At 44.3% G+C, this 26,477-nt stretch overlaps 1 protein-coding gene across 2 annotated transcripts in view; it reads left to right on the forward strand.

Annotated features, from left to right (window-relative positions):
- NDUFA9 (NADH:ubiquinone oxidoreductase subunit A9) overlaps window positions 1–24,711 on the forward strand; it is a 46,832-nt gene extending 22,121 nt beyond the window's left edge. For both annotated transcript variants that reach the window (XM_061582606.1, XM_061582605.1), the window contains exons 9-11: window positions 12,507–12,602; window positions 21,556–21,622; window positions 24,436–24,711. In XM_061582606.1, the coding sequence (XP_061438590.1) occupies window positions 12,507–12,602; window positions 21,556–21,622; window positions 24,436–24,609 (337 nt within the window). In that variant the 3' untranslated portion in view covers window positions 24,610–24,711. The remainder of the gene's footprint in view (window positions 1–12,506; window positions 12,603–21,555; window positions 21,623–24,435) is intronic.
- The last annotated feature ends 1,766 nt before the right edge of the window (window positions 24,712–26,477 follow it).

Here is a 26,477-nt window from a genome sequence, read left to right on the forward strand (position 1 = left end):
CTAGATGTTCACTTTGCTCCTCTATTTCGTAAAGTAGTAGCAGCATTGGATTTAAATGTGGTGCAAAAACAGCAGGGACCACTGTCCAAGAGTGCATTGGTGCTCCCCACCCCAAAACCTTCCACCAGGTTGCCACTGCCAACCCCGTTAAAAAATATTATGAGGTTAGAGTGGGATTTGCCTCTCCAGTGCAGGAAAGGTATTAATTATGCCAACAAGTTTTATGTCCTAGATGCTGATGTCATGGACCAACTTCGCATTCCAGCCGTGGATGGGCCCATCTCTGCTCTGCTTTCCCATGCGTTCTTGCCACGGGATGGAGATGCGCAGCTAAAAGATCCTATCGAACATAAGTCTGATGCGGCTCTATACGAGCTTCCACATCAGCCTCTGTATTTGCCAGAGCAGCACTACTATGGGATGAGGACCTGATTGATAATGTTAACACAGACCCTGCTAGGCTCAAAAAGACTCTACTAAAAATATCTAGATCAGTGACATTCATAGCCGATGCTGCAATGGACTCTTCCCAATTTTCTTACAGAGCAATGGCAGCAGCAGTAGTAGCTAGGAGGCATTTGTGGCTTGACCACTGGGACGTTGATGCATCTTCACACGCTAACTTAGCCTCAGTTTCTTTCTCAGGCACTAAGCTTTTCAGCGATGAAGCATTGTACGAGGTCCTGATCGAAACCAGGGACAGAAAGAAAGTGATGCCGACCCAGCAGCGGGAGGATAAACGTATATTCAAATGTTTGGCTTCCTCCTTTCACCCCTACCAGTCCTTTCATGGCTCCAGGTTCACTACCAGAGCCCGTGACTTCAAGACTGGCCGCCCCTACTGGAATAGGCAGAGATTGCCACAGAAGTCTCAGGCCCTCCTCCAAACAAGCAAGGCAGGAATGCCAGAACCAACAACATTTTTGACTCACCGCTGAGAAAGCAGGTGAGAGGCCGCCTGACCCAATTTGCTTCCCGATGGCAAGACACTATCCAAGACAAGTGGGTGTTAAGCATTGTCAGGGAAGGATACAGAATAGAACTCTTGGGGTACCCGCCGCCAGGTTCCTTCCTCCCCCCATAGCCAAATCCAAGGAAAAGCACCAAACAATCCTAAACGAAATTCACCACCTGACGGATCCTGGCGTCCTCTACTCGACCTCAAATTCTTAAATCAGTTTATGATCCAGAGAAGGTTCAGGATGGAGACCCTTACTTCTATACGAGAGGCTCTGCTTCCACAGGACTTTCTGGCATCGGTAGACTTAAAAGAAGCCTACCTCCACATTCCTATATTCCCATCGTCACACCGGCGGTTACTCCGCGTTTGCTAGAATGGACACCATTTCCAGTACAAGGCTCTACCATTTGACCTCGCATTGGCTCCCCGAGTGTTCACCAAAGTTATGGTGACGTTAGTAGTGGGCCTATGAATACGAGGAATACACATTTACCCGTATTTAGACGACCTCCTCATCCGCTCCACTTCTCTCCTTCACACTCAACAAGACGCGCAAGTCACACTGAGTTACCTCAAGGATCATGGCTGGCTGCACCTCCTCCTCGCTGCTGGGGCTTTGGGTTTGTGTTCTCCCGCCCGTGCTTCGTCTGCCGCTGCTGCTGCGGTTTCTGTTTTGCCGCAGCTGTGTTTTCCATCGTTGCCGCTGTGCTTCGTGTTTCCGCCGCTGTTGGGCCCTGGAGAGCGGCGGGTGCCGCGCGGAGGAGCTGGGCCGCGGCCTGGATGTTGCGTTGCTGGGCTCGTTTTTTCGGTATCCTCGCCGGGGCGGGGCGGCACAGCGTGCCATCTATTAGTCACATTGGCAGAGCAAGAAGGAAGAACAGGACATTTGAGGGGATTGTGGTTTTGTATGCTTGGTTTGAATGAATGTTGGTGTGTATGTGTGGGTAGATGTAATTGTGTTAGATGTAAGTGAGTTTGTATGTTTGTTGATAAGTTTTTAATATGTGCTTGGGAAGGAGGATCTTCTATCAACCGGGGGGACTTGAGGGGGCCCCAATCACTGTAGTGACGGGCAAAGGGAGGTATGGTGTTGTGAGAAGGACGTGCCAGGTAAGGGGAACGCGGCCCAGACATGTTGTGGCTGTGCCTTGTTCCAGTCCTTCTCACACCCGCAGGGTTGTTGGTTGTCCTCTCAGCCAACTCTCAGATCTCCAGCTGGTGCTTTTTAATGCCAGATCGGTTCATAATAAAAAACCCCTCGTCCATGATTTGATTATGGACGAGGCAGCCGATCTGGCATGCATAACCGAGACCTGGGTGGGCGAACAGGGAGGAGTTAGTCTCTCCCAGATCTGCCCACCGGGGTATTTGGTTCAGCATCATGATAGATCTGAGGGTCGGGGAGGTGGGGTTGCTGTGGTCTATAAGAGTTCCATCTCACTCACCAAGCACCATGTCCATACAGTTACCGGTCTGGAGTGTTTGCACCTTGTGCTGGGCCAGAGGGACAGGCTGGGAATCCTCTTGGTGTATTGCCCACCTTGCTGCCCAGTGGCTTCCCTAGCTGAGCTGACGGAGGTTGTCTCGGAGGTATTGTTGAGATCCCCCAGACTATTAGTACTGGGGGATGTCAACATGCATGCCGAGGCGACTTTGTCTGGGGCGGCTCAGGACTTCATGGCTTCCATGACAACCATGGGGCTGTCCCAATATGTTACTGGCCCAACGCATATGTCGGGGCATACTCTAGACCTGGTCTTTGCTACTGGACATGGGGATAGTGATCTGGATGTGGGGAGTTTTACATCTCTCCCTTTGTCATGGACAGATCACTGCTTGATGAAATTTAGACTCTCAGTAGCCTCCTCCCTCTGCAAGGGTGGGGGACCTATTAAATTGGTCCGCCCCCGGAGACTAATGGATCCTGAGGGTTTTCAAAGGGCTCTGGGGGGTTTTCCGGCTGATAGGACTGGCGCTCCTGTTGAAGCCCTGGTTGAACTGTGGAATGTGGAGATGACCCGGGCCGTCGACATGATCGCTCCTGCGCGCCCTCTCCTGTGTAGAGCTCATACAGCCCCTTGGTACACGCCGGAGCTGAGAGCAATAAAGCAAGAAAGGAGGCGGCTTGAGCGGAGATGGAGGCAAACTCCTGACGGATGCAATTATGCGCTGGTTAGTGCTTCTACCAAACTATATGTGAGGGCGGTGAGGGCGGCAAAAAAACAACATTTTGCTGCCACTATCAAGTTATCCCTTTGCCGCCCAGCGGAGCTTTTTAGAGTTGTCCGAGGGCTACTTCATGTAGGCCATCTATGTTGAACCATCTATGGCCCGCTGTAATGAGTTTGCTGAGCACTTCCAGCATAAGATCTTAGGCATCCGCCGGGACTTGGACTCCCATTTTATAGCAGTTGATCCTAGTGAGGTGTCCGGAGCACAGTCTTGTCATGTTTTATTGGATGTTTCAGTTGGTTCAGCTCGAGGACGTGGACAAGGTGCTTGGACTGGTGCGTGCAACCACTTCGGTACTGGATCCGTGCCCCTCTTGGCTTATAAAAGCTAGCAGGGATGGGACTGTTGGCTGGGCCAAGGAAGTGATAAATTCCTCTTTGCGAGAGGGAGTGGTCCCCGGCTGCCTGAAAGAGGCGGTGGTGAGACCACTCCTGAAAAAGCCTTCTTTGGACCCAGACAATTTCAACAGCTACAGGCCAGTAGCAAACGTTCCATTCCTGGGCAAGATCTTGGAACGAGTGGTTGCTGGCCAGCTCCAGGCACTATTGGATGAAACCGATTATCTAGATCCATTTCAACAGGGTTTCCGGCCCGGTTTTGGTACTGAGACGGCCTTGGTCGCCCTGTATGATGACCTCTGTCGGGAGAGGGACAGAGGGAGTGTAACTCTGTTGATTCTCCTTGATCTCTCAGCGGCTTTTGATACCATCGACCATGGTATCCTTCTGGAGAGACTGGCGGAGTTGGGAGTTGGAGGTACTGCTTGGCAGTGGTTCCGCTCCTACTTGGCGGGTCGTCTCCAGAAGGTAGTGCTTGGGGAACATTGCTCGACACTGCGGGCTCTCCAATATGGGGTCCCGCAGGGGTCAGTTTTGTCCCCCCTGCTTTTTAATATCTACATGAAGCCGTTGGGAGAGGTCATCAGGAGTTTTGGAGTGCGTTGTCATCAGTATGCTGATGACACGCAGCTCTACTTCTCCTTTTCATCTTCTTCAGGTGAGGCTGTCGATTTGCTGAACCGTTGCCTGGCCTCGACAATGGACTGGATGAGAGTTAACAAACTGAAGCTCAATCCAGACAAGACTGAGATGCTGTTGGTGGACGGGTTCTCTGATCGGATGGTGGATATATACCCTGTCCTGGACGGGGTTACACTCCCCCTAAAGGACCGGGTTCGTAGTCTGGGAGTCTTTTTAGACTCTTCCCTCTCACTTGAGGCTCAAGTAGCCTCGGTGGTTAGGAATGCGTTTTACCAACTTCGGTTGGTAGCCCAGCTACATCCCTATTTGAGTAAAGAGGACCTTACATCAGTGGTACATGCTCTGGTAACCTCACGTTTGGATTACTGTAATGCGCTTTACGTAGGGCTACCTTTGAATAATAATAATAATAATAATAAATTTAATTTCTTCGTCGCCTATCTGGCCAATGGCCACTCTAGGCAACGAACAAAATCGTTAAGATACAATTGAAAAATACAGCGATACAATATAAAAACAATACATCTGCAACAACAATATTAAAACTGGACAGGAGGCATTACAATTATAACAATTAACCCTCCCCGGATACCCCGAAGGCCTGCTGAAAGAGCCAGGTCTTTAAGGCTTTCCGAAACACATTTAGGGAAGAGGCGTGCCGGAGATCTTGTGGGAGGGAGTTCCAAAGAGTGGGGGCCGCCACTGAGAATGCCCTCTCTCTAGTACCCGCCAATCTGGCTGTTTTTGTTGGCGGGATTGAGAGAAGGCCCTGTGTGGCCGATCTTGTCGGGCGGCATAATTGGTGGCGTTGAAGGCGCTCCGTAAGATAAACTGGGCCGAAACCGTATAGGGATTTAAAGGTTAATACCAACACCTTGAATTGGGCTCGGAAAACAACTGAAAGCCAGTGTAGATCGAACAACACTGGTGTGATGTGATCTCGGCGGCGACTATTCGTAAGTAGTCGAGCCGCCGCATTTTGTATCAGTTGTAATTTCCGGACAGTTTTCAAGGGTATCCCCACGTAGAGCGCATTACAGTAGTCCAAACGAGAGGTGACCAGGGCGTGTACCACTAGTGGGAGCTGATGAACAGGAAGGTAGGGTTGCAGCCTTCGTATGAGGTGTAGTTGGTACCAGGCTGCCCGGCTCACTGCCGAAATCTGAGCCTCCATGGACAGCCTGGAATCAAGCACAACGCCAAGGCTGCGGACCTGGTCCTTTAGGGGTAGACTCACCCCATTGAACTTCAGGTCAATATCGCCCAACCTTCTCTTGTCCCCCACAAGTAGTACCTCGGTCTTATCAGGATCCAACTTCAGCTTGTTCCTTACCATCCATCCACTCACAGTGGATACCCTGACAGTCCGGAAGCTACAGCTAGTGCAAAATGCGGCGGCCAGATTGTTAACAAGGACCAAGCGGTCCAAGCATATAACACCTGTTCTGGCCCGCTTGCACTGGCTACCAATTTGCTTTGGGCCAGATTCAAAGTGCTGGTGTTAACCTATAAAGCCTTATACGGTGCGGGAGCACGATACCTGTCGGAACGCCTCTCCCGCTATGAACCCGCCCGTACACTATGTTCTGCTATGAAGGCCCTCCTCCGGGTCCCGACTCATAGAGAGGCCCGGAGGGTGATGACAAGATCTAGGGCCTTCTCAGTGGTGGCCCCCGAACTGTGGAACAGTCTCCCCGAGGAGGTTCGCTTGGCGCCGACATTGTTATCCTTTTGGCGCCAAGTTAAAACCTTCCTCTTTCCCAAAGCATTTTAACTTTTGCATTTTTAACTTAATTTAATTTATTTCTTGTTATGTTTGCTGTTATTGATTTTTGATTGCTTTATTGTTATTGTATTATATTGTTCATTTTATTGTATTTTGTTGTTCACCGCCCAGAGAGCTATGGCTAGTCGGGCGGTATATAAGTTTAATAAATAATAATAATAATAATTCTTGGTAAATTCCCGAAAGAGTCATCTAAACCCCTCTCAGCAGCTTCTTCACCTGGGGCAACGCTAGACACGGCACGTCAGTACATTTCCCTGTCGCCAGAGAGGATTCAGAAGATTGCCACTCTAGCATCCATCCTGTCGCAACTTTGATCAGCAGATGTGATGTCGCTTGCCAAGCTACTAGAGATGATGGCATCGGCAATAGGGATTACTCCCTGTGCGCACTTCCATTCCTGCCCACTCCAAAGTTTCCTCCTACGCTTTCAAGCCGGCATTGCACTACGCTCCCACCATCGTGTTCTCCTCCCAACTATAGTCAGGCGCTCGCTTACTTGGTGGATGGAGACAAAGAACCTAAACAAGGGAGTTCCACTGCAAGATCCTCCTCGAACAGTCATCACCAACGACACAAACCTCCAGCGCATTGCCAAGGCCGATACATCCAAGGCCGTTGGACGCCAACAGAAGAGACCAAGAGCATCAACTGGCTAGAGCTAAGGGAAGCATATCTGGCCCTTCGTCACTTTGCTCCCATACTTACCGTCCCAGACGTCCTTATATGCACTGACAATACGTCGACTCACGCTCATCTACTCAAGCAGGGAGGTACTCACTCGAATGCTCTGAACCTCGAGTCAACCTCAATGCTGCTATGGGCAGAAAAACACCTGTCATCAGTTTCAGTGGAGTATATTCAAGGTCACCTGAACACAACGGCGGATTGGTTGAGCTGACAACAGCTCTTCCTGGGCAAGTGGGCCCTGAACGCAGAAGTGTTCCAGTCCCTCCAAGCGAAATTCGGCAGGTTCCACATAGACCTGTTTGCATCGAACGACAATTACCAGACAAAGAGGTTCTTCTCCCACTTTCAGAATCACAGAGCAGAGAAGCAGGATGCATTGGCGGTAAGTTGGCCAACAGGCCTACTTTACGCCTTTCCACCAACTCCTCTGTTATCCAGGGTACTGAAGAAAATCAGAGCAGAAGAGGCTCAAGTGGTCCTTATAGCCCCCTATTGGCCAAGGCGTCCCTGGTTCTCGGACATAGTTCCACTGGCACAGAGCCCTCCGTTTCATCATCCGGCGCGCCAGGACCTGCTTCATCAAGGTCCTCTACTACATCCAAACCCACAATGGCTCGAGTTAACCGTGTGGAGATTGAGTGCAACAGACTACTAGCACTAGGTATTTCGCCTTCAGTAGTAAATACCATCTTGGCCGCAAGATGCCCTTCCACCATCTGAAGCTATCAGTCGACATGGAAGGCTTTCTCATCCTGGTGCGCTAAACACAACACCCCTCCCGAGTCGGTGGGGGTTACACAAGTCCCGTCACAGTTCTTGCAAGAAGGTCTACAAATGGGCATGTGAGCAAACACTTTAAAACGGCAAGTGTCAGCATTGTCATCTATCCTGCTTCCCAACACTGACACATCTCTGGCTGCACATCCTCTTGTCAAAAGGTTCCTTCAAGGAGCCACCGCCTTAAGCCCTCCAGTAATACATAGATTTTCCTCATGGAACCTCCACACTGTCCTCAGCGCTCTCCAAAAACCACCCTTCGAGCCGCTTGGATCCGTTCCTCTCAGAGTCCTCTCATTCAAATCAGTATTCCTGGTGGCTATCACCTTGGCATGCAGGGTGTCCGAGCTACAGGCCCTGTCAATACAGAAACATTTGTGTATTTTCCACAAGGACAAGGCAGTACTGCAAACTGACCCAGCCTTTGTTCCTAAGGTCAACTCTGCCTTCCATAGGCAGCAGGAACTCATTTTACCTTCCTTTTGTCCTAATCCCTCTCACCCTAGGGAGAAGGCGTGGCACTCCTTAGACGTCAGACGTGCTCTAAAAGTCTATATTGCTAGGACCAAATCCTTTCGTACATGTGATTCCTTATTTGTCTCCTTCCATCCCCCTACTTTAGGCAAGAAGGTGTCACGAAATACTTTGGCAAGGTGGATTCGAGCTCGCATCTCTGGCATATGAAGCCCTACACTGGCCACCTCCGTCAAATCTTACTGCTTATTCCACCAGATCAGCTGTCACCTCGGGAGCATTTTCCACTAATGCCTCAATAGAGTAAATATGTAAGGCGGCCACCTGATCGTCTCCTTCTACTTTTACGCGCCATTACAAAATTGACCTCTGCGCTTCAGCAGAAGCTTCCTTTGGTCGCAGGGTCCTGCAACAGGTCCTGACTCCACTTGACCCACCCTAAGTCGTAGCTTTGGTATGTCCCACGTGGAGACCTCTGTCATCCATGAGAGAAGGAACAGTTTGTTCTTACTGTAAACGGTATTTCTTCCTGGATGACAAGAGGTCTCCACGACCCTCCCTACCTTGGATGGCTTATGGGACAGTATCACGGAGTGCCACGACTGATCAGGCATCTCGGCCTTTTCTATACTTGTTACCTGTTTATAACGTTCTCAACACCTGTTGTGTTTCTTTCTGTGTTATATTGGCTCTGATAAGTTGAGGCTGTTATAGGGGCTTTACAAGAATGAAAACTGAGCCTCAGCCACAAGGGAGGAGCAAAAAACATTTCCTGGAGCGTTTCTGTCTCTGAGCTGTAGAGGGACCTGCACTACCCACGTGGACATCTCTTGTCACCCATGAAGAAACGCCGTTTACGGTAAGAACAAACTGTTCCATCCTCTATATGTGTGGGTATCTCTGACAATTTTCTTCCTGAAACGTTCAGTAAGCTTCGCATTTCTTTGTATTTAAAAGGGTGCTGGCAACATTTGGTGGTGCAAGCCAACCAGTAGAAACTAAACAATTATTGCTTCTGAGAACTGAATGCATTTTGCCACGTGTTTAGAACATATCCACTGTGTATTCCACTTCTGCTTACCATGTCCTCACATGGTCCAGAATCGAACCAGATAAACCCGTTTGTAATATCAGTAATCTTCCAAAGTTAATGAATGCATGTGTTCTGTAGTCTGCTGTAATGTAATATATGATGACTGCTTCTTTAAAAGTACTGAAGCCTTTTGTCCCACTTGGTGGCTGTGTGTCATTATTAATTGTTTCTTCTGTGGCTTGTTCCATTGGTATCCCTCCAAAGGTTTTGTGTTGTCCAATCTGTGCAGAGAGTCTCCCAGTTTCAAAGTACTTAAAACTTTGGGCTTGATAAAAAGAATTTCCAAACACCATTACTTCATCTTTACTCCTATTTATGATAATCAAAAAAGGTGACAGAGCAGGAGAAGCATGGGAAGGCCGAAGGACTGGAACAGGATAACAGGGCTCTGAGGAGACAAGATTCAAATAACAAATAAGGATTACTGGAAGAAAGAAATGCCGTTTAATTCATATTGACGGGAAAGTCACAAAACACAAGGCCTACTTGTTCACCTTCCAAAGATGCAGTACTGTGAGCTACACTCTTTCCCTGTGAGCTTTAATAATGCCGATTAGCAATGTCAAATAGTTGTTCTGTATAGATACAGATGTTGGATGGGTAACTGCACAGAGACATGACAATTCAATCCCCCATCTCTTCCTCCTTTGTCTGAAGGGGGTAAACTTGCTGCGCTGAATATGAAGTTGAGCTTTAAATGACCACCAACCTATACAGCACAGCTGAGTTGCATTGGTTAAGATGTGTTATCACTTTGTGCTTACCTTTTGATTATTATGGGTGTTCAGCTATTTTTTTCCACAATTAATGGATAATAATTTTACTAGAGTCATAAGCTTCAAAAATGTTTAATCCCTCGGCAAGGCTGTCTGCTCTGTTTATACTGTGATGTCACCAAGTTTGGAGTATTAACCCAATTGTTGCTGAAATAAGAAGTGGTTTTCCTATATTTTTCTTTTAAAATGGCAATTAAGAAAGTGGCTGAGAATCTGGAAATAACTATGTTTCAGAAAATAATGGATGAGATTGAGATAATGAAAATTGAATTGAGTAAAATGAAGCAGGAGATTAAAGATATAAGGGTCCCTGTGAGAGAGGTGACCCTGGAAGGGGTCCCTGTGAGAGGGGAGACCCCGGAGATTGGAACAGGGGTCCCTGTGAGAGAGGAGACCCTGGAGACTGGAATAGGGGTCCCTGTGAGAGAGGAGATCCCGGAGATTGGAACAAACGTGGAACAGGAACAAGATTTGGAGTCTATGGACTTTAGAAATAAAATCTATTGTTTGGAACTCAATGTTATCTCTGAAGAAATTAATGAAGATTCTAGAGATAAAGTTATCAATGGCATGGACTATCTTCTGGACTGGAATGATGTGATGGAGCCCAATATAGAGAAAATCTATGGAATTAACTGCAGCCATGTGACAATGGAAAAACTTTTAAGAGATGACCCAGTGTATTTTGAAAAAAAGAACAGAGATATGATTTTACAGCAGTATTTCAGCAACCTATTCAGAATGGATGGCAAGAAAATATTTGGGATAGAGGTAATTCCCATCAGACTCTTACTATATGACTATGGCTTTGACAGCAAGATTATTATGGAATACTGATAATGGAAGATTGGATATTGAAATTACTGGACTTAACAAGACTACTGAAGATGGAAGATGGAAAATGGAATTACTAGAGATAATAGAACAATGGCTATTGAAATTACTGAACCTAACAGATTCTGATGTGATGGATTAATTGAAATGTTTATTTTGACTATGGTTATGACAATAAGATTATCATAATTAGTAATGAGATGGATTAATCGATATGCTTATCTGGAAAAAAAAATTGATAGATATATTTCTTAAAGAATTGAAACCTCTCTTTGACTTTTTGTGGAAAGAATAAAGTAATGTTTATGAGATTTGATGATTAAGTAAGATAACTACTGGAGGAAAGTGATTTTATAATATGACTTAAGAGACAGGATTGTTATATATTATAGACTTATAACTGATTTGATCTTTGACAAATGGGAAGTCAATATTTTACTCTTTATTTTTTATTTTTGTTTTTTTTTTCTTTTTTTCTTTTTGTTTAACTATTTTTGATTTTGTTTTTTGTCTTTGAATGTTTTATGATTTTGTCTTGTATGTTTTATGAAAATCTGAATAAAAATTATTGAAAAAAAAAAAAAAATGTTTAATCCCTCGGCATAGACCACCCCTTCAAAGACCCATATATTTGAAAGGAATTGTGCTGGCAGAGGAATTGGTGTGCGATATTGTTTTATGCCAGGAATGTTACCTCAATATAGATATAATTGATCACTGCTCAGTGTCAGCAGACTAATCGTGCAGTCCAATGCACATCTATTCAAAAGCAAGTCCAGTTGAGTTCCATGGGTCTTGATTCCAGGAATGTGGGTTTAGATCACTAAAGTGAGGGAGATGTTGATGTACAATAGGCAGAAATTGCCGAAACCTCAGTCTCTGTGAATGATTTTATCCATAAGTAAAATCTAAAAAATAAGATTCTGATTCCCTCCCAAAATTATTTCAATAAGTTATAGATATTTTGTGGTCAGTTTAAGCCCTGTTGGCCTGGCAGCACCAGAGTGAGTGTTACATATTTTTGGCTATGTCTTCCTATATCTCTGTCTGTGTTAGGCTGTTGCCACACAGAGTGACAGCAGCCTTCCGTAGCAGCAGGCATGAGGTGGGCAAGCAAGTGAGTGAGCAAGGGGATGGGGCCAAGTGAGTGAGGCAGCAGTGATGTGGGGCCATGGCGAGCGACAGGCAAGTAAGGTGGGGGCATCCCGGGCTAACCATGGAGGAACAGTTTGGGACAGGCTAGGACATCTGTTCCTGTGCAGTTTGCCTTGGCTGCCCCCTTTTCTCCTGCTTTCAGGAGAAGGTCTGTGGGGGAGGGGGCTTGGCATCCTGTATGCGGGGGAGGAGAGGAGGCTTCCATGTACTGTAAGGAGGAGGAGGAGGCTTGGCAACTTGGAGAAGTGAGGGAAGGAGGCTTGGCTAGGTCCAAGGGGAAGGGGAGTTTGGTAGGGCCTGGGATGGGGGGGGGTTGGTGTTCTTAAGGTTAGGTGGTGGAGTAGGTGAGTGATGCGAAGTGAGCAGCGGGTGGCAGCCCCTAGGTTTTATATAATTAAGATGTGTGTTTATTTATTACATTTATACCCCACCTTTCTTCTCATGATAGAAACCCAAGGCGGCTTCCATATGGTTCCCAGGCTGTCTCCCATCCAGGCACTGACCAGACCTGACCCTGCTTAGCTTCAGCAGAGTGCTGGCCTCATGTGCCTTCAGACCAAAGCCTGTGTTTGTGGTGAAAGTCACTCATTGCTCATTATCATAATGTAATGGCTAATAATTTTATTAGGGACCTGACTGTCAAGCAAAGGCAGCTATATTTTATCTTTCCAGGTGATGCTAGCCACTCCATTTTTAGACCTAGGCCCTTTTTCCAAATTTACAACTAATGTTCATTTGTTCTTTGCAGACCTAACAGATACCTTCTTCGTGACTTGGTAGAGTACATGTATGCAGTGCTCCACAGACCTTTTCTCCCATATCCTTTGCCTCAGCCTCTGTATCAGTAAGTCTAATATTTTCTTGATTGACAAGTAGTTAACTCTCAGGCTCAAACGACACATTGTTAGCTTCATTTTTTTCTCCTGTGTGTGTGCATGTGAGCATCGGTTGATACCTGTCACCACCAGCAGGTGCGTGGGCTGCATTGTTCAACTGGGGACTAGCACTGAATTTCGGGTGGGAGGGGAGTGTATGAGATGTTGTACCTGTTTTCTTCCACAGGCAAAAGCAGAGATGGGGGATGGTTTTTGGAAGTGTTAAACTGCCACCCTTTTTAAGATACCCTTTTCCATTTACCATCTCCACCTGTTTGGTTGCAATTGCTATAAGGTTATTTTTGGTGCAGTGGGAAGAACTACACATCATTAATGTAATGTATAATTTGAGCCTTAACCATCAAGGGGAAATGTGGTTTCAGATTCTGCAGTCATTGGATGCAGCCATAGTTAAGTCTATAAGGTCCACCGAAATCAGTGGGATTGAAACATATATAACTATATTTTTAATAACTTATTAAATTTATTTTCCAGTACAATAATCTAGAAATTAATTGTCAAGTGTAAATGAACAAATGAACCATACACTAAAGTTTCTTTTGACACTTAAAATCAAGAAGTGTCACTTCCATTTGGCCTGCTCAGATGATACTTGGCCTCAGGACCTGTCCATATGTGTAGTGATTGAAAGCAGGGCCCAAGCTCAAGCATCTCTTCCTAGATTTTGAATGAACCATGAGATAATTGCATTTATTTGAAGATGGGGTTACTGGAACATACCAGTTACTGGAAACTGGGGGGTGCTCTTGTGCACAGGTCTTGCGTGCAGGCTTCCCATGGGCATCTGGCTGACCACTGTGAGAACAGGATGCTGGACTAGATGGGCCACTGGCCTGATCCAGCAGGCTCTGCTTAATGTTCTTCTGGGTTAGAGAGATGTCATGTCAAAAATCTGCCAAGAGAATCTGCCAGACTTTTAATGCTCTATGTCCAGGATTCTCAAATTGTGGTCCATAGACCACCAGTGGTCCACAAGCTTCATTTAGGTGATCTGCAATATGTCCGCATTCAATGTTCATATTTATTTTTTCCTTTAATTTTTTATTAAAATAACACTATCACATACATCATCGATTAAGTTCAGAGGTGCCAGTGAGTCACTTTCTCATTGCACTTCCATCCACACATGACATTTTCTGATGCTTGGATGTGTGCAAGCAACACTGGAGTATAACACCAGCGGTGAACGGTCTTCAATGAATTCTCACAAATGTTGGCTGAAATAGGATGGAAGGGCTTAGTGGTCCAAGCTTGCTCTGAAGACTAGAATCCATAGGAAGAATCTGTCTTAATTGAAAGGTATCAGAATATAAGTTGCAAATGGAGAAAATCACAGACACACGGATTGGGATTTGGCCAGTAGCCTGGCCCTCATATTTTGCAAAATAAAACTGTTGCAAATTAATTGCCATTGATCAAAATCAGAAGGTCTTGGAACAAGAAAAGCAGTTGTGGGAGAGCCATTATGTTAATAACAGCAATCCTCCTTAATGATAAATTGAGGGAACGCCAGGATCTCAAGTCAGATTTATAGAATCATAGAGTTGGAAGGGGCCTTGTAGGCCATCGAGTCCAACCCCCTGCTCACAGCAGGAAATCCACAGCTAGAGCATCTCCCGCCGATAGCTGTCCAGCCTCTGCTTGAAGACATCCAGCGAAGGGGATTCCACCACCTCCCTAGGCAGTCGGTTCCATTGCCGAACTGCCCTTACTGTCAGGAAGTTCCTTCTAATGTCCAATCTGAATCTACGCTCCTGCAACTTAAAACCATTAGACCTAGTCCTACCCTCTGGGGCAGCAGAGAACAAATCTGTACCCTCCTCTATGTGACAGCCCTTCAGGTACTTAAAGAGTGTAATCATGTTGCCCCTCAGCCTTCTCTTCACCAGACTGAACATGCCAAGTTCCTTCAACCTTTCCTCATAAGACTTGTTCTCCATACCGGCTATCATCCTCGTCTCCCTCTTCTGAACCCGCTCTAACTTGTCTATATCTTTCTTAAAATGAGGTGCCCAGAACTGAACACAGTATTCCAGATGAGGCCTGACTAATGCAGAATATAGTGGGACTATTACTTCCCTCAACCTGGAAACTATAGCTCTGTTTATGCATCCCAAAACCGTGTTTGCCTTTTTTGCCGCAGCATCACACTGCTGGGTCATGTTCAACTTGCGATCCACTACAATTCCAAGGTCCTTCTTACATGCACTACTGCTAAGCCGGATATTTCCCATCCTGTACCCGTGCATTTTGTTTTTGTGGCCTAAATGCAGAATCCTGCATTTGTCTTTATTGAATTTTATTTTATTTCAGCCCAATTTTCTAGTCTATCCAGGTCCCTTTGGATTTTATTCCTGTCCTCCATTGTGTTAGCTATCCCTCCCAGTTTCGTATCATCCGCAAACTTCATAAGGCTTCCCTCCACCCCATCATCTAAGTCATTGATAAAAATGTTGAAGAGTATCGGCCCCAGGACAGAACCCTGTGGCACTCCACTTGAGACCTCCTTCCAGTCCGAAGCAGAGCCACCGACGACCACTCTTTGAGTACGGCTTTCCAACCAGTTGCATTGCAAGGCTGGTACATAATTTATACTAAATAGTCCAGACAGATTCAATGAAATACGAATCCCCAAATATGTCAAGGAAGTCGGGCATACCTTGATACCCAAGTGCCACCTAAAAAAAGCTGTATCCTTGGCTCCAAATTCCAAAACATAACCTTTGCTTTGTCAAAATTAATACACAGCCCAGCCACAAAGCCAAATTCATCGATTTCCTTTCTGACAAGTGAAAGGGCTGTTTGGGAATATGAAAGAAGAACAGCCAGCTCATCAGCAAAAAGACTAAGGAGCTGCAAATGGCCTTCATAATCCCATATGAATGGGTTCGCCCACAGATATGAGCATAAATAAAAGGGGAGACGGGGACAGCCCTATCTAGTATCTATATGTAAAGAAAGAGGCAAAGATTATTTGTACGAACTGCAGCTTGGATCGGACTATACGGTTTGGCAATGACTCACTCCACTCTCTCACCAGCCTCATACCTACATAGTAATTTGAAGAGATATGATCACTCCAGACAATCAAATGCTCTATAAGTATCAAAGGTGATCAAAGCTAAGTGGTATGATGGATAGCATTAAGAATACAATGACTAGAATCAAAGATCTGTCATCCAGGCACAAAGCCTGCCTGATCAGGATGAATATAATTGCCAGTACATCTATTAAACTGGTTTATCAGAATAGCAATAAATATCTTTTGGTCCTGGTTGAGTAGAGAAATGGGATTATAAGACTCAACCAATTCTTGGTCTTTTTGCAGTTTTGGAAGCACCACCATCCTTGTCCTCAACCAGGAACTAGGAACATCCCTAGGCTCCTGCTGGGAAGAAGGGAGGGATATAAATCAAATAATAAATAAATTAAAATAAATTAACATCCTCCTCATCTAGCACCAGAGGGCTGCCAGATGAAAAAAGGGTATCCCTCAAACATTTATATAAATCCCCAAGCATATCATCCAGACCAGGAAACTTGTGTGGTTTCAGTTATGTAATTACTGCCTTGATCTCTTCCTCCAAGATCTGTCTGTTCAACAGTTCCCTGAACTCCCTTGAGAAAGGCCGTATGTCAATTTGGTAAAAAAAAAACCTTAATTTTGGATGTCTCAGGGCAGGTGGAAGAGTAGAGATTAGCATAATATTTTGCAAAGGCTGCACTAATGCCCTACTGATCCCACACCCTCTCTCCTAAACCTGTATGGAAAGAATTCTGTGTTTGGCTTGTCATCGTTTTAAGGCACTAGCCAAAATTTTTTAATTTTTATTACCATGCTTATACAACCTTTGGTTCAAATATTTCAAAGAATGGGCAGTCGACTCAACTTCCAGTGCCTCCAGCAATCTCCTCTTTTCCTCCAAAGTTCTATATATCCTGAATGATCCCATTTATCTATAGTGCTCTTCCAGCTATTAAATTTCAGTCTGCATTGAGGTCCTCGGGGGCCCCCAGTTTTTTCAGTTTGGCAGATTCACTAATTGTCACCTCACTGAGCACACCTTTGATAGGATTCCAGACAATGGACTAGGAAGGGCCACTATCTATGTTAAGTTCAAAATACTCTGATGCTTCCTGTAAGAATTGAATAATGTTTCTGACGTGTTAAGTGGGATGAGTTCAGTTGCTATACTGGAAAAAACCGTGAACTCCTGAAAACCTGAAAAGAGACCACCGCAGGGGCATGGTCTCATACTGCCCTCAGGGCCAGAGTCGAAAAGAAACCCCTCAGTCAGGGGGTCTGTAAGCAAAACATTGTAGATTCTAGAGAGGGATCGATGGTGGAAGAAGCGGAACATAAATCCCAGATCAATTGGATTTGCCACCTGCCATGCATCTCTCAAATTACACCTTTGCTCTGAAACAGGTCTCATGCTCCTTAGCGAGTATTTTTCCTCACCTCGTATAATTATCATTATTAGAATTTATTGTCCACCCTTTACCCAGAGGTGAACACATAATTAAAGCACATAATTGAAAACAGTTAAAAACAACCTAAACAACATCACAGAGCATAGGGTAGGCCTTTAAAATATACGTCTCAGGTGTCAAAGGCCCTCAGGGTAAAGAGACGCATCTTCAGCATTCGCCCAAAGTGGTACAATGAAGTTGCGAAATGCACCTCAGTGGGGAGAGAGTTCACAGCTTAGGGGCTGCCACAAAGAATTTCCTGCCCTCTCAAGCTTCTGAGGGTGGTGGAACTACCAAAAGGGCCCCCTTCACAAATATGAACTGATCCTCTGGATCCCTGTTCAACTTTCACCACCTGAAATGGAAAAACGGCATCAAAAATCACAGTCACAACGCTTGACTTGGTTGACCTTGAAGCAGTGAATTGTTCACCCAAAACCCTGTGTTGCAGGAGACACACCCAACTCTCAGTGTGGTACATCTCCTGAAGACACACTATATTGGGCTGCCACCAGATCAGGCAAATACTCCTTGGCAATCTTCCATCAACAATCCATAACATTTAACACCTCTGGCACTCCTCCTCTATCCAAAAATACACTCCCATTTTTATTTAATAAAATTGGTTCCTTTTGGGATCCAGAGGAAGGATTTGAATGGAGGGGGGTCCCTAATTCATGACGTTCTGAGAACTGAAAAGCAACCCAGTACTTAGTACACCCAGCATCCATAGGTCATTCAGCTGAATTGAATCTCTTTCCCAAACTCTCCTGAGAAGGGAATGCCACAGTTTTAAATGCCCCAGACTGTTCTGATTTCTTAATTATACAAACTGGAGAAAGCACTCTGGTATCCGAAGACTAGTGGTGAATTGTCATGGAATTTAGCTGAATTTCCATGAAATGTAGTGAGGCTTCAGAACTTAGTTTCAACTTTACTTAATCTCTCCAAAATATGTAATTGCTCAATCTGTGGCAATGCAGAAGAGGAAGTAAAGAGATCACACTAATCTAATTCCCAAATATCATCGTTAAACTGGGGAATTAGTGGCCGGGATATAACAGATGAGTGCACTGACTTGTTGGGCTCTAACTGGAATATTTTAGAACAGTGGTTCCCAACCTTTATGAGCACGGGACCCCCTTTATAAGCTGAAAAAAAAATTGTGACCCCCTCCCCCCAGGGAGGCAGGCTGGCTGCCAGGAAGGAAGGGGGAAAGCAGCCTTTCTTTGCAGGCTTGCTTCTTTTTGCTTCACAAAAAGCCCTCTCCTCTCACTCTAAGTAAGGGTGTTGCCAGTAGCGGCAGTGCAAGGAGATGGGAGTCAGTGATAGTAATCCCCTCTTCTTCCTGGTAGCTCAACCCTCAGCCTCCTTTGGCATCTGCCATGTATTTTATAGGCAGATGCCTGCCCTTAGTGCGCCTGAAAGACGCTCTGGAGCTTCAGAAAAGGCCTCCCCTCTCGTTTGGAGCAAGGGGGAGGTGTCATCTGCAGCGGCAGTGGAAAGCAGACAGTGTCGAGGAAGTGAAGACTTTAAAAAAAATTAATAAATAATTCATTTCTTTACTGTTCACGGCCCCCTCTGGATTACTTTGCGGCCCCCAGGTTGGGAACCACTGTTTTAGAAGATAGGGGTGTTGGGTCGGCCCATTTAATTAAATCTACAGATTCTTGGGATTGAGGCAATAAAATACTCTGCGTTAACTGTTGATTGTTGGAGGGAAGAATTCATCTAGTCTCTTTAGGATGTCTGAGGCCGTTCTCTGTGTGCCCTTCTGAGGGAGGTGTGGAGGGTGACAACACGAAAAGCCTTTTCAGTGGTGGCTCTCCCCTTGGGGAATGCTTTCCCTGAAAAGGTACACCTGGCGCCATCATTATCTATTTTTAGGCGCCAGGGAGAAACTTCTTTTTTACCTGTGATTTGGCTCTTCATTTGAAGGGCTTTTGGTATAAATAGTCTCTTAACGTGGCAGGCCTTGCAAGAGCTGTCTTTATTTGTACAGATCTGTGTTTAGGTTGTGTTGTGTTTGTTGTTTTGATGAGTTTGTTATAATTGGTTTTAATCTTATTGTTGTAAGTCGCTTTGGGTTGCTTTGCAAGGACAGTGATTAATAAATAATAGTAATATTAATGTTTAATATCTATTTCCTGGTGTACTATCCAAACTAGGGAGTTGTTCCTTAAACTTTGTGCTTATCCTCTCAACTGGCACCCCGGTATTAGTTCGAAGAACATCACCTTTTTTGGCACCAGTATGCATTCTAACTGGAAAAAGCTGCTTAAGTGAAAAATCTTTTAAAACTCTTGCAGGGAAAATACCAAATGAATTAAGAAATACTCTTTTCCTTTTTTTTAAAGTAGGAATATCTGACTTATTAAAACTAAGAACCCTAGAAAAATAGTAATGTAGCTGCTATTACATCAATCTAATCCCAAGAAGTTGCCTTAAGTGGTGTTTAACTCTTGAAATAGAATGACAGTGAAGGGAAATATATTTAAGACAACTTGATATGCCTGTAGAACTAGTTGTTGACCATTGCCTTTGTTAAATTATTCCTTGCAGTCTTTTGTGTTATCACTTGCAAGATGGTTACATTGAAGTTTAAACGAAGAGTCGCCACCTGAGGAAGTGACCTCTGTTTGCTGGAGCAGAGGCCTAATTATGTCTTTATATTTATTTCTGATTGTATTTTTATTGCTTCTTATTCTCATATTGTATTTTATTGCATTAAAATTGAATGGTATCAAATGCAAATTGTAATACAATAAAATACAAAAGAAACAAGTGACGCATTTAGTGTAGAACATTACAGTGGCTACAACAGGCAGTCTGCGAAGACTCTCAGTGAGTTTCAGATGGGGAAAAAGGTTTAGGAGCCACTGCTCGACGTGACGGTAGCCCTGAGTAAGAGGATTTCTTTACTGCCTTGTCCTTGGACCCCGGAATAAAGATGGGGGAGGATTTCTTTTATTTCGGAATGGAAACTGGAATTTTGGATAGTGCATATGCTTGCTCTGCATTGCGAAGCGAGCAGGTTGCTGAGATCGTAGCAGATTTTCCACAAGACCAGAGTTTTGGCAATGGATGCACATTTGTTTTTCCTGTAACCCACCACAGCGGGGTTGTGGGATGTGCTGCCTCCAGCAGCTCTGCCACTTCCTTTCTTCAAGTCATAGTGAGACGTGTGTAGCAGCAGACCAGCAAGTGGCTTCTTTGCAGCCAGAGCCAAAATGGGGGTGGAGATTCAGTCTAGAGGGCATCTGCCCTCTCCCTCCCCCCTTGCAACAGAGCTGCTTTGCCTGGTGGCAAGGTCTCTCTCCTTCTTGCCCCTTTCCTCTGCCCACTCCCCACCTGGAGAAAGTTTGCCATGAAAACAGGAACTGGGGCCCACAAAGCCCTGTCAGAGATGTTCCCAGCAGCATCCCCAGAAAAGTCCAGGAGGAAAAAAGTTTGTGGGGCACTTCAGGCCAACTTGGATCCAAGTTCCCAGATAGACCCCCCCCCAAAGAGAGAGAGAGAGAGAGAGAGAGAGAGAGAGAGAGAGAGATTTCTCAGGTGGAGGAGGATGGTGCCCCATTACTTCCGGAGGCAAGCCAGTAATTTTTCCTTCCCTCTTCTCGGGAGTCGGGTTGACAACAGGCGGCTTCTTCCCTTTACCTGTTGACTTGGAGAGCATGCTTGAGGCTTCTCTGCAGTCCTTCGGCTCTCTCCAGCACCTTCATTGATGTACAGGTGGGGTTTGTTTCAGCTGGGCTGTGTGTGCGTGCGTGATCAAATCTGATCAGATTAATAAATAAATTGGTAGAAACAAGCAGTCATGGGATGCAATGGTCTGCTGGTCCACAGGAATTGATTTGGATTAGGAGCCAGAAGAGGATCCCATCTCTACCTCTGAATTGAGAACAAGAAAGCTCTTCCGAGAGCTTTTAGTTATTTTTTCTCTAACATATTTAGAGAAGTAATACTCCTACCCTGAATTTTTAAAAGTGGATTTGTCCAGAGGGCATTCTTCATCCTTGGGATGGTATCTTCTCTGGAGCATGTAGCTGGAGGCAATTCCAAACTTCTTCTCTGGTGGAGGGGCTGTTCCACCCTCCCAGGCTAACTGTACATAGTGAGCTTGTTGTTTGGATTGAATTGGAGCTCCCAAGAGTCCAACTCCAGTTTAGGAGGCAGCAGAGAATACAGCTTCTCCTTCCGCCTCCTTCCCAACATGTCTCAGTGGGGACTGATGGTTCAATCAGGCCATGTGCCAGGAGGGGGGGGTCTTCAGAAGTGTTGTATTTGTGGCCATATCAGGCAGCAGGACATCATGGCACATCAAAGACAGCATAGCAGTGGTGTTTTGTTATCTGGGAAGAGAAGAAAAATTTGAAGTTTGTATATATTCAGCAACAATATTAATTTTTGTGCCATGTTGAATTACAGCTTGCTTGCAAGATTATTTGAGACAAATCCATTCGAACCATGGACAACAAGAGACAAAGTGGACCGGGTAGGTCCAAGATTGCTTTCATTTTCATTTCATTTATTGCTTATAACCTGCTTTTTCTTCCTCAGGGACTCCTAAGATGATTACGAACAAAACAAAATGCAATTAATACAAAATACCAAAATGATAATCAATATAACAAAACATATCTAAATACAGAAGAAGTTGATCTATGTTTGTCCTTTGTGTTATTTTTAGGGGTGAAGGAGCTCTGGATGTTTTTAGTGTCCTAACATGATATACCTATCTTATCAGCATGATTGTGACATTCTCTGTTTGCAACAAATCACTTAAGATTTTGAAATATGTCCTACTTAAAGGAAACTTCTTATTTGCAGGGGGTGGGAAGGCAATGGTGTCTTTCTTCCAGACTAGCTTTCCCTAACTTTGTGCCCTCCAGATGTTTCTGACAACGACACTAGCCAGCATGAAAAATGGCCAGGGATGATGCCTGTAGTCCAGAATGTCTGATGAGCATTTGATTGGGAAAGGCTGGTCCAGACTATTGGGTGTGTTCAGGGCCGCTGAAGGGTAGATACATGAGTGTACTGATGTACTAGATCCAAAGTCAGCAGTGGGCATTGACTCTGAGATTCTGTTGTTTAAAAAGCAAGTCTTTAGCCATCCTAAGAAGAAGTTACTAAGCAAAATGTGCACTCACCTTTCTAAGCTGTTTCTGTGAGATAAGTTGGCATGGCTGCTCCCACCTCCCAGTGTTTTTAGCAAATGAGCAATGTCAGAGCAATGATTGATGAGTGAGTTGTTTTTCCTGTAACCAACACCGGGTGGGTGGCCAGCTGGCCGGCTCGCCTGATGTGCTGCCGGGAATCCTGGGAGTCTTAAAAAACTGCTGTTTCTCACTCCCTTTTAGGGCAGGTTTTTTCCTGCTTCTGCCTCATTTTCTGGTCCTTGGAATCTCTAGTTCTAAAGACATCATTTTCCCTTGTTTTCTATTGCCCTTTCCCCCTAACAACCAGGATGATCTATCCTGTGGTGGGTTTGTCTGAAAGCAGGTATTCCCTAAAAGTCAGGTTCTGCAAGTGCTTCTACACAATAAGTACAGGTGGATATTAAAGAACACATGCACACATCTGCAGCAGCTAAAGTCCAGGCACTCATCAAGAATTCACTGTATAAACTCATAAACAATGGTATATGTGTCTACTCAATAGTAAGTCTCTTTTCATTTAACTTACCTGAGAGTAAGCCCATTAAAGTGGATGTACTGAATTGCAGTCTAGTCCTTGTTGTGAGGAAGGGCCAGAAGCGTTTCATAGTGAGAGGGTCAGTATCAATCCCCTATGCCCATCAATCTGGGAGTAAACACAATTGAACACAAGTGGGACTTGTGCATTTCAGTAAATATGCATTAATAAGGGCAAATTAAGATTGGTTGAAACCTTGGAACGATACTAATTTGCAGGGGAACCCAGAAAAACATGACCCTTATAGCATAAAGATGCATCATTGGTTAAAGGAAGTTAAATTTGATCCCTGTAATACAAGCATTAAGTCCTTTTTTTGCAGCCATTTATGCCTACTTCTGTATCATTGCAACAGCCACGTCAAGCAGGTTAGGCTGAGAGTTGTTGACTGGTCCAAAGCAGGAAGTGAGCAAAACCAATGATGTGTTAAGTGAATTTAAAATGTAAGACTTATACATGCTCAGAGTATTTTTTTATCAAGGTTTTGTTTGTGCCATTGCTATAAAATATCAGGAGTGCAGTGTGGCAATCAAAGCGTGGTGGAGCAGGGGGATGCTTGCTTTCCTTTTATTACTAGTGTCTCATCACCTCTTCTTGCCTGTGAATACTGTATTACATTCATACAGTTAAAGATGTTCATTTTTATTTAAAAATATATTATCATGTTGTCCAAATATTTTGCTGCTGCTCTTACTCTGACATGTCAAGGATATAGCAGTGGAATTGTCTGGTGGAGAAGAATGTTCACTGTGTGCTTTGTTACCCAGTCTTCTTCTGGTGTGTCGAGTTGTTGCTTTTGTGTTCCCTTCATTGTGCCTTCTGCTTCTGAGTAAGCGTTCAGCATGCTTGTAGGTTTGGTTCACTATTTCCTTTCTTAGCAGTACTAAGACGCCACTTTGTCTTAGAGAATGACCGTTCTGCGTGGAAAAGTTGTTGCCAGCTACTCTTGCGTCTTTATCTAGCCCACATTGCTGTTCATAGAAGCCCTTGCGACACACCAGTTTCCACCAGCTCACCTTCATCTGCAAGAGCCCTCCTCCATTCTCAATGACCTCCCAACACCTGGGAGCAGCTTTTGGTGGGTGCAAGGGGAAGGAAAACCAGAGCCATATTTTGTTAACGTGAACTGCTCTATTCACAGATGGGAATTTAGAATCCAAACAGATGTTTGCTAATATATCCAACACTCTTATCTTAGGCCAGGTATGAGAGACAGATGTTAAAGTTGTCAAAATATAATTGTCTGTTTTGTAGTTAGCTAAAGTTAAAAAGTTGACTTTGTATTTCATACTGTTTCCTGTGAAACTACTAAGGAACACTTTGAGGTCCCCAAACCCACACAAAAAATTAAAATACCAGCCTTGCAGGCCATGTTGCAAGTCAATTTAAAAACAGGAGATTTTCAATTACAAATATTATATGTCATGGGGTTGGAGGTTGGCTGTTGATGAAAAACAAATGCCATGTGGGCATGCTTAAAGGCCAAGAGCCACTTTCTCTCTAACCTTCTTTGGTTAAAACTATCAGCTTGATTTGTAAAGATGCAGCTGTGTGAGAGATGAATTTATATGATGACTCATCTTTGACTTATTTTTTGTTTTCTATTTAAAGTTCCACACCACAGACATGAGGTTCCCTGATCTTCCTGGATTGGAGGATTTGGGTATTGTCTCAACTCCCATAGAACAGAAAGCAATTGAAGTTCTGCGGCGTCACCGCAAGTTCCGCTGGTTGGAAGCTGAGCTTGAGGAAGCAAAACCAGCCACGCCTGTTACAAACATGTAATCGACTTCTACAGCTTTTCAGACTAACCAGTCTGTTTGACCTCATTTTTGAAGAAATCTATACATACCAAGTTAAATCCCTATATAAATCATGTAACCTTTATTATACTAGTGCCGTTTGTTTCATTCAGGTGTATGATAGGCAGATGAAATTGTTCTGTGTCATCCTGTTGTAAACTTTCAAAATAAGGTGCCAGTTCACTGCTCAGTGTGTATCTGTGTTTGATATATGCCCTTTGTTTGTAGAAATTTTAAAAGTATTGAGCCAAGCACTCCAGATCAGCAGAGGACAAATCCTTCAGAAATCAAGTTTTGCTTTCTCCTCCACTTATATCATAGTGATTTGTGGTGATTTCTACCAAGTTCTGTCGAGTCATGGTACTTTCAGTACACAGACATTCTGCAGAATTTATACAATGGATTTCTGAAATATCAGAATTGCAACACTGAGCAGAAGGGTTGTGACTTGTCTACCAGGCTTTGATCCTTATAACTGGTCTTGATCCAATCCCAGCATTGGTTAACAATTGCAGCTATTAAACCGTCAAAAGTTGATGGGACTATACTGAATATCTTAATTGGGGGGGGGGGACATACATAGAGATTATTCCTGTTTTATCCTTACAGTGACCTCACAGATAGGTCAGGTCCAGAAATAGTGACTAGCCTAAGCTCTGCTACTGAGCTGGGCAAGGATTTGAACCATTGCCTCCCTGCTCCAAGTCAAGCACTGTCCATTTACAATTATCCACATTGATGATCCTAAATTGAAGTTGTGCACAATGTTTTAAATAGAAACTTGTAGACTGCTTTTCCATTGAAGGTCTTACAATCTAATTCCCAGAATTTTATTCTTTTGAATCTGCCTGCTTTGTAGTGCAATCCTATACATCTGTCTTCAGAAATAAGCTCTGTTAAGGTCAATAGGACTTACTTCCAGATAAGTATGTATAGCAGAGGTGGAGAACCTGTTTCAGTCCAAGGCTGCATTCTTCTGGCCAGCCTTCTCAGGAACACATGCCGGTGGTGGGTGGGGCCAGAATCAAAAGTGGGAGAAGCAGTTAAAGCAAATGTTACATTTGTAGGTACACACATTCTTCTCTGTCCTTCATCTAGGCAAGCAAGAGGCATTATCGCAGTTTAAGGACATATTCCAGCCAGGCAACAAAAACACTCAAGCATGTGAAACAGGGCCGGTGAGGGGTGTCATGGGAGGAGAGTGGGTGTGGCCTGGGGAGAGCTCAGAGATAGAGAGGCCTGGAGGGCCGTATTTGGCACACCCCCTGGGCCTGAGGTTCCCCACCCAATGTACGAAGCTGCCACTTCAGTTATTTTATAAGCATTTAACTGCCACCCCTGCTTATTATCTAAGTAATTCTCTGCAGAAGTACAGGTAACCTTTAAAAATTGTATTAACTTGGAATCTTTGGTAAGATTTATTGTTATTGCCCGCGCTTCACCAGCAGGGCCCAGGATGAGTTTAGACACTCATGTGTTGAAAATACAGTACAAATATTCTTTTTTTTTTTTTCAATAATTTTTATTCAGATTTTCATAAAACATACAAGACAAAATCATAAAACATTCAAAGACAAAAAACAAAATCAAAAATAGTTAAACAAAAAGAAAAAAAGAAAAAAAAAACAAAAATAAAAAATAAAGAGTAAAATATTGACTTCCCATTTGTCAAAGATCAAATCAGTTATAAGTCTATAATATATAGCAATCCTGTCTCTTAAGTCATATTATAAAATCACTTTCCTCCAGTAGTTATCTTACTTAATCATCAAATCTCATAAACATTACTTTATTCTTTCCACAAAAAGTCAAAGAGAGGTTTCAATTCTTTAAGAAATATATCTATCAATT

This window comes from Rhineura floridana, chromosome 8, assembly GCF_030035675.1.
Source record: "Rhineura floridana isolate rRhiFlo1 chromosome 8, rRhiFlo1.hap2, whole genome shotgun sequence".
In the NCBI taxonomy this organism is placed as follows: Eukaryota; Metazoa; Chordata; class Lepidosauria; order Squamata; family Rhineuridae; genus Rhineura; species Rhineura floridana.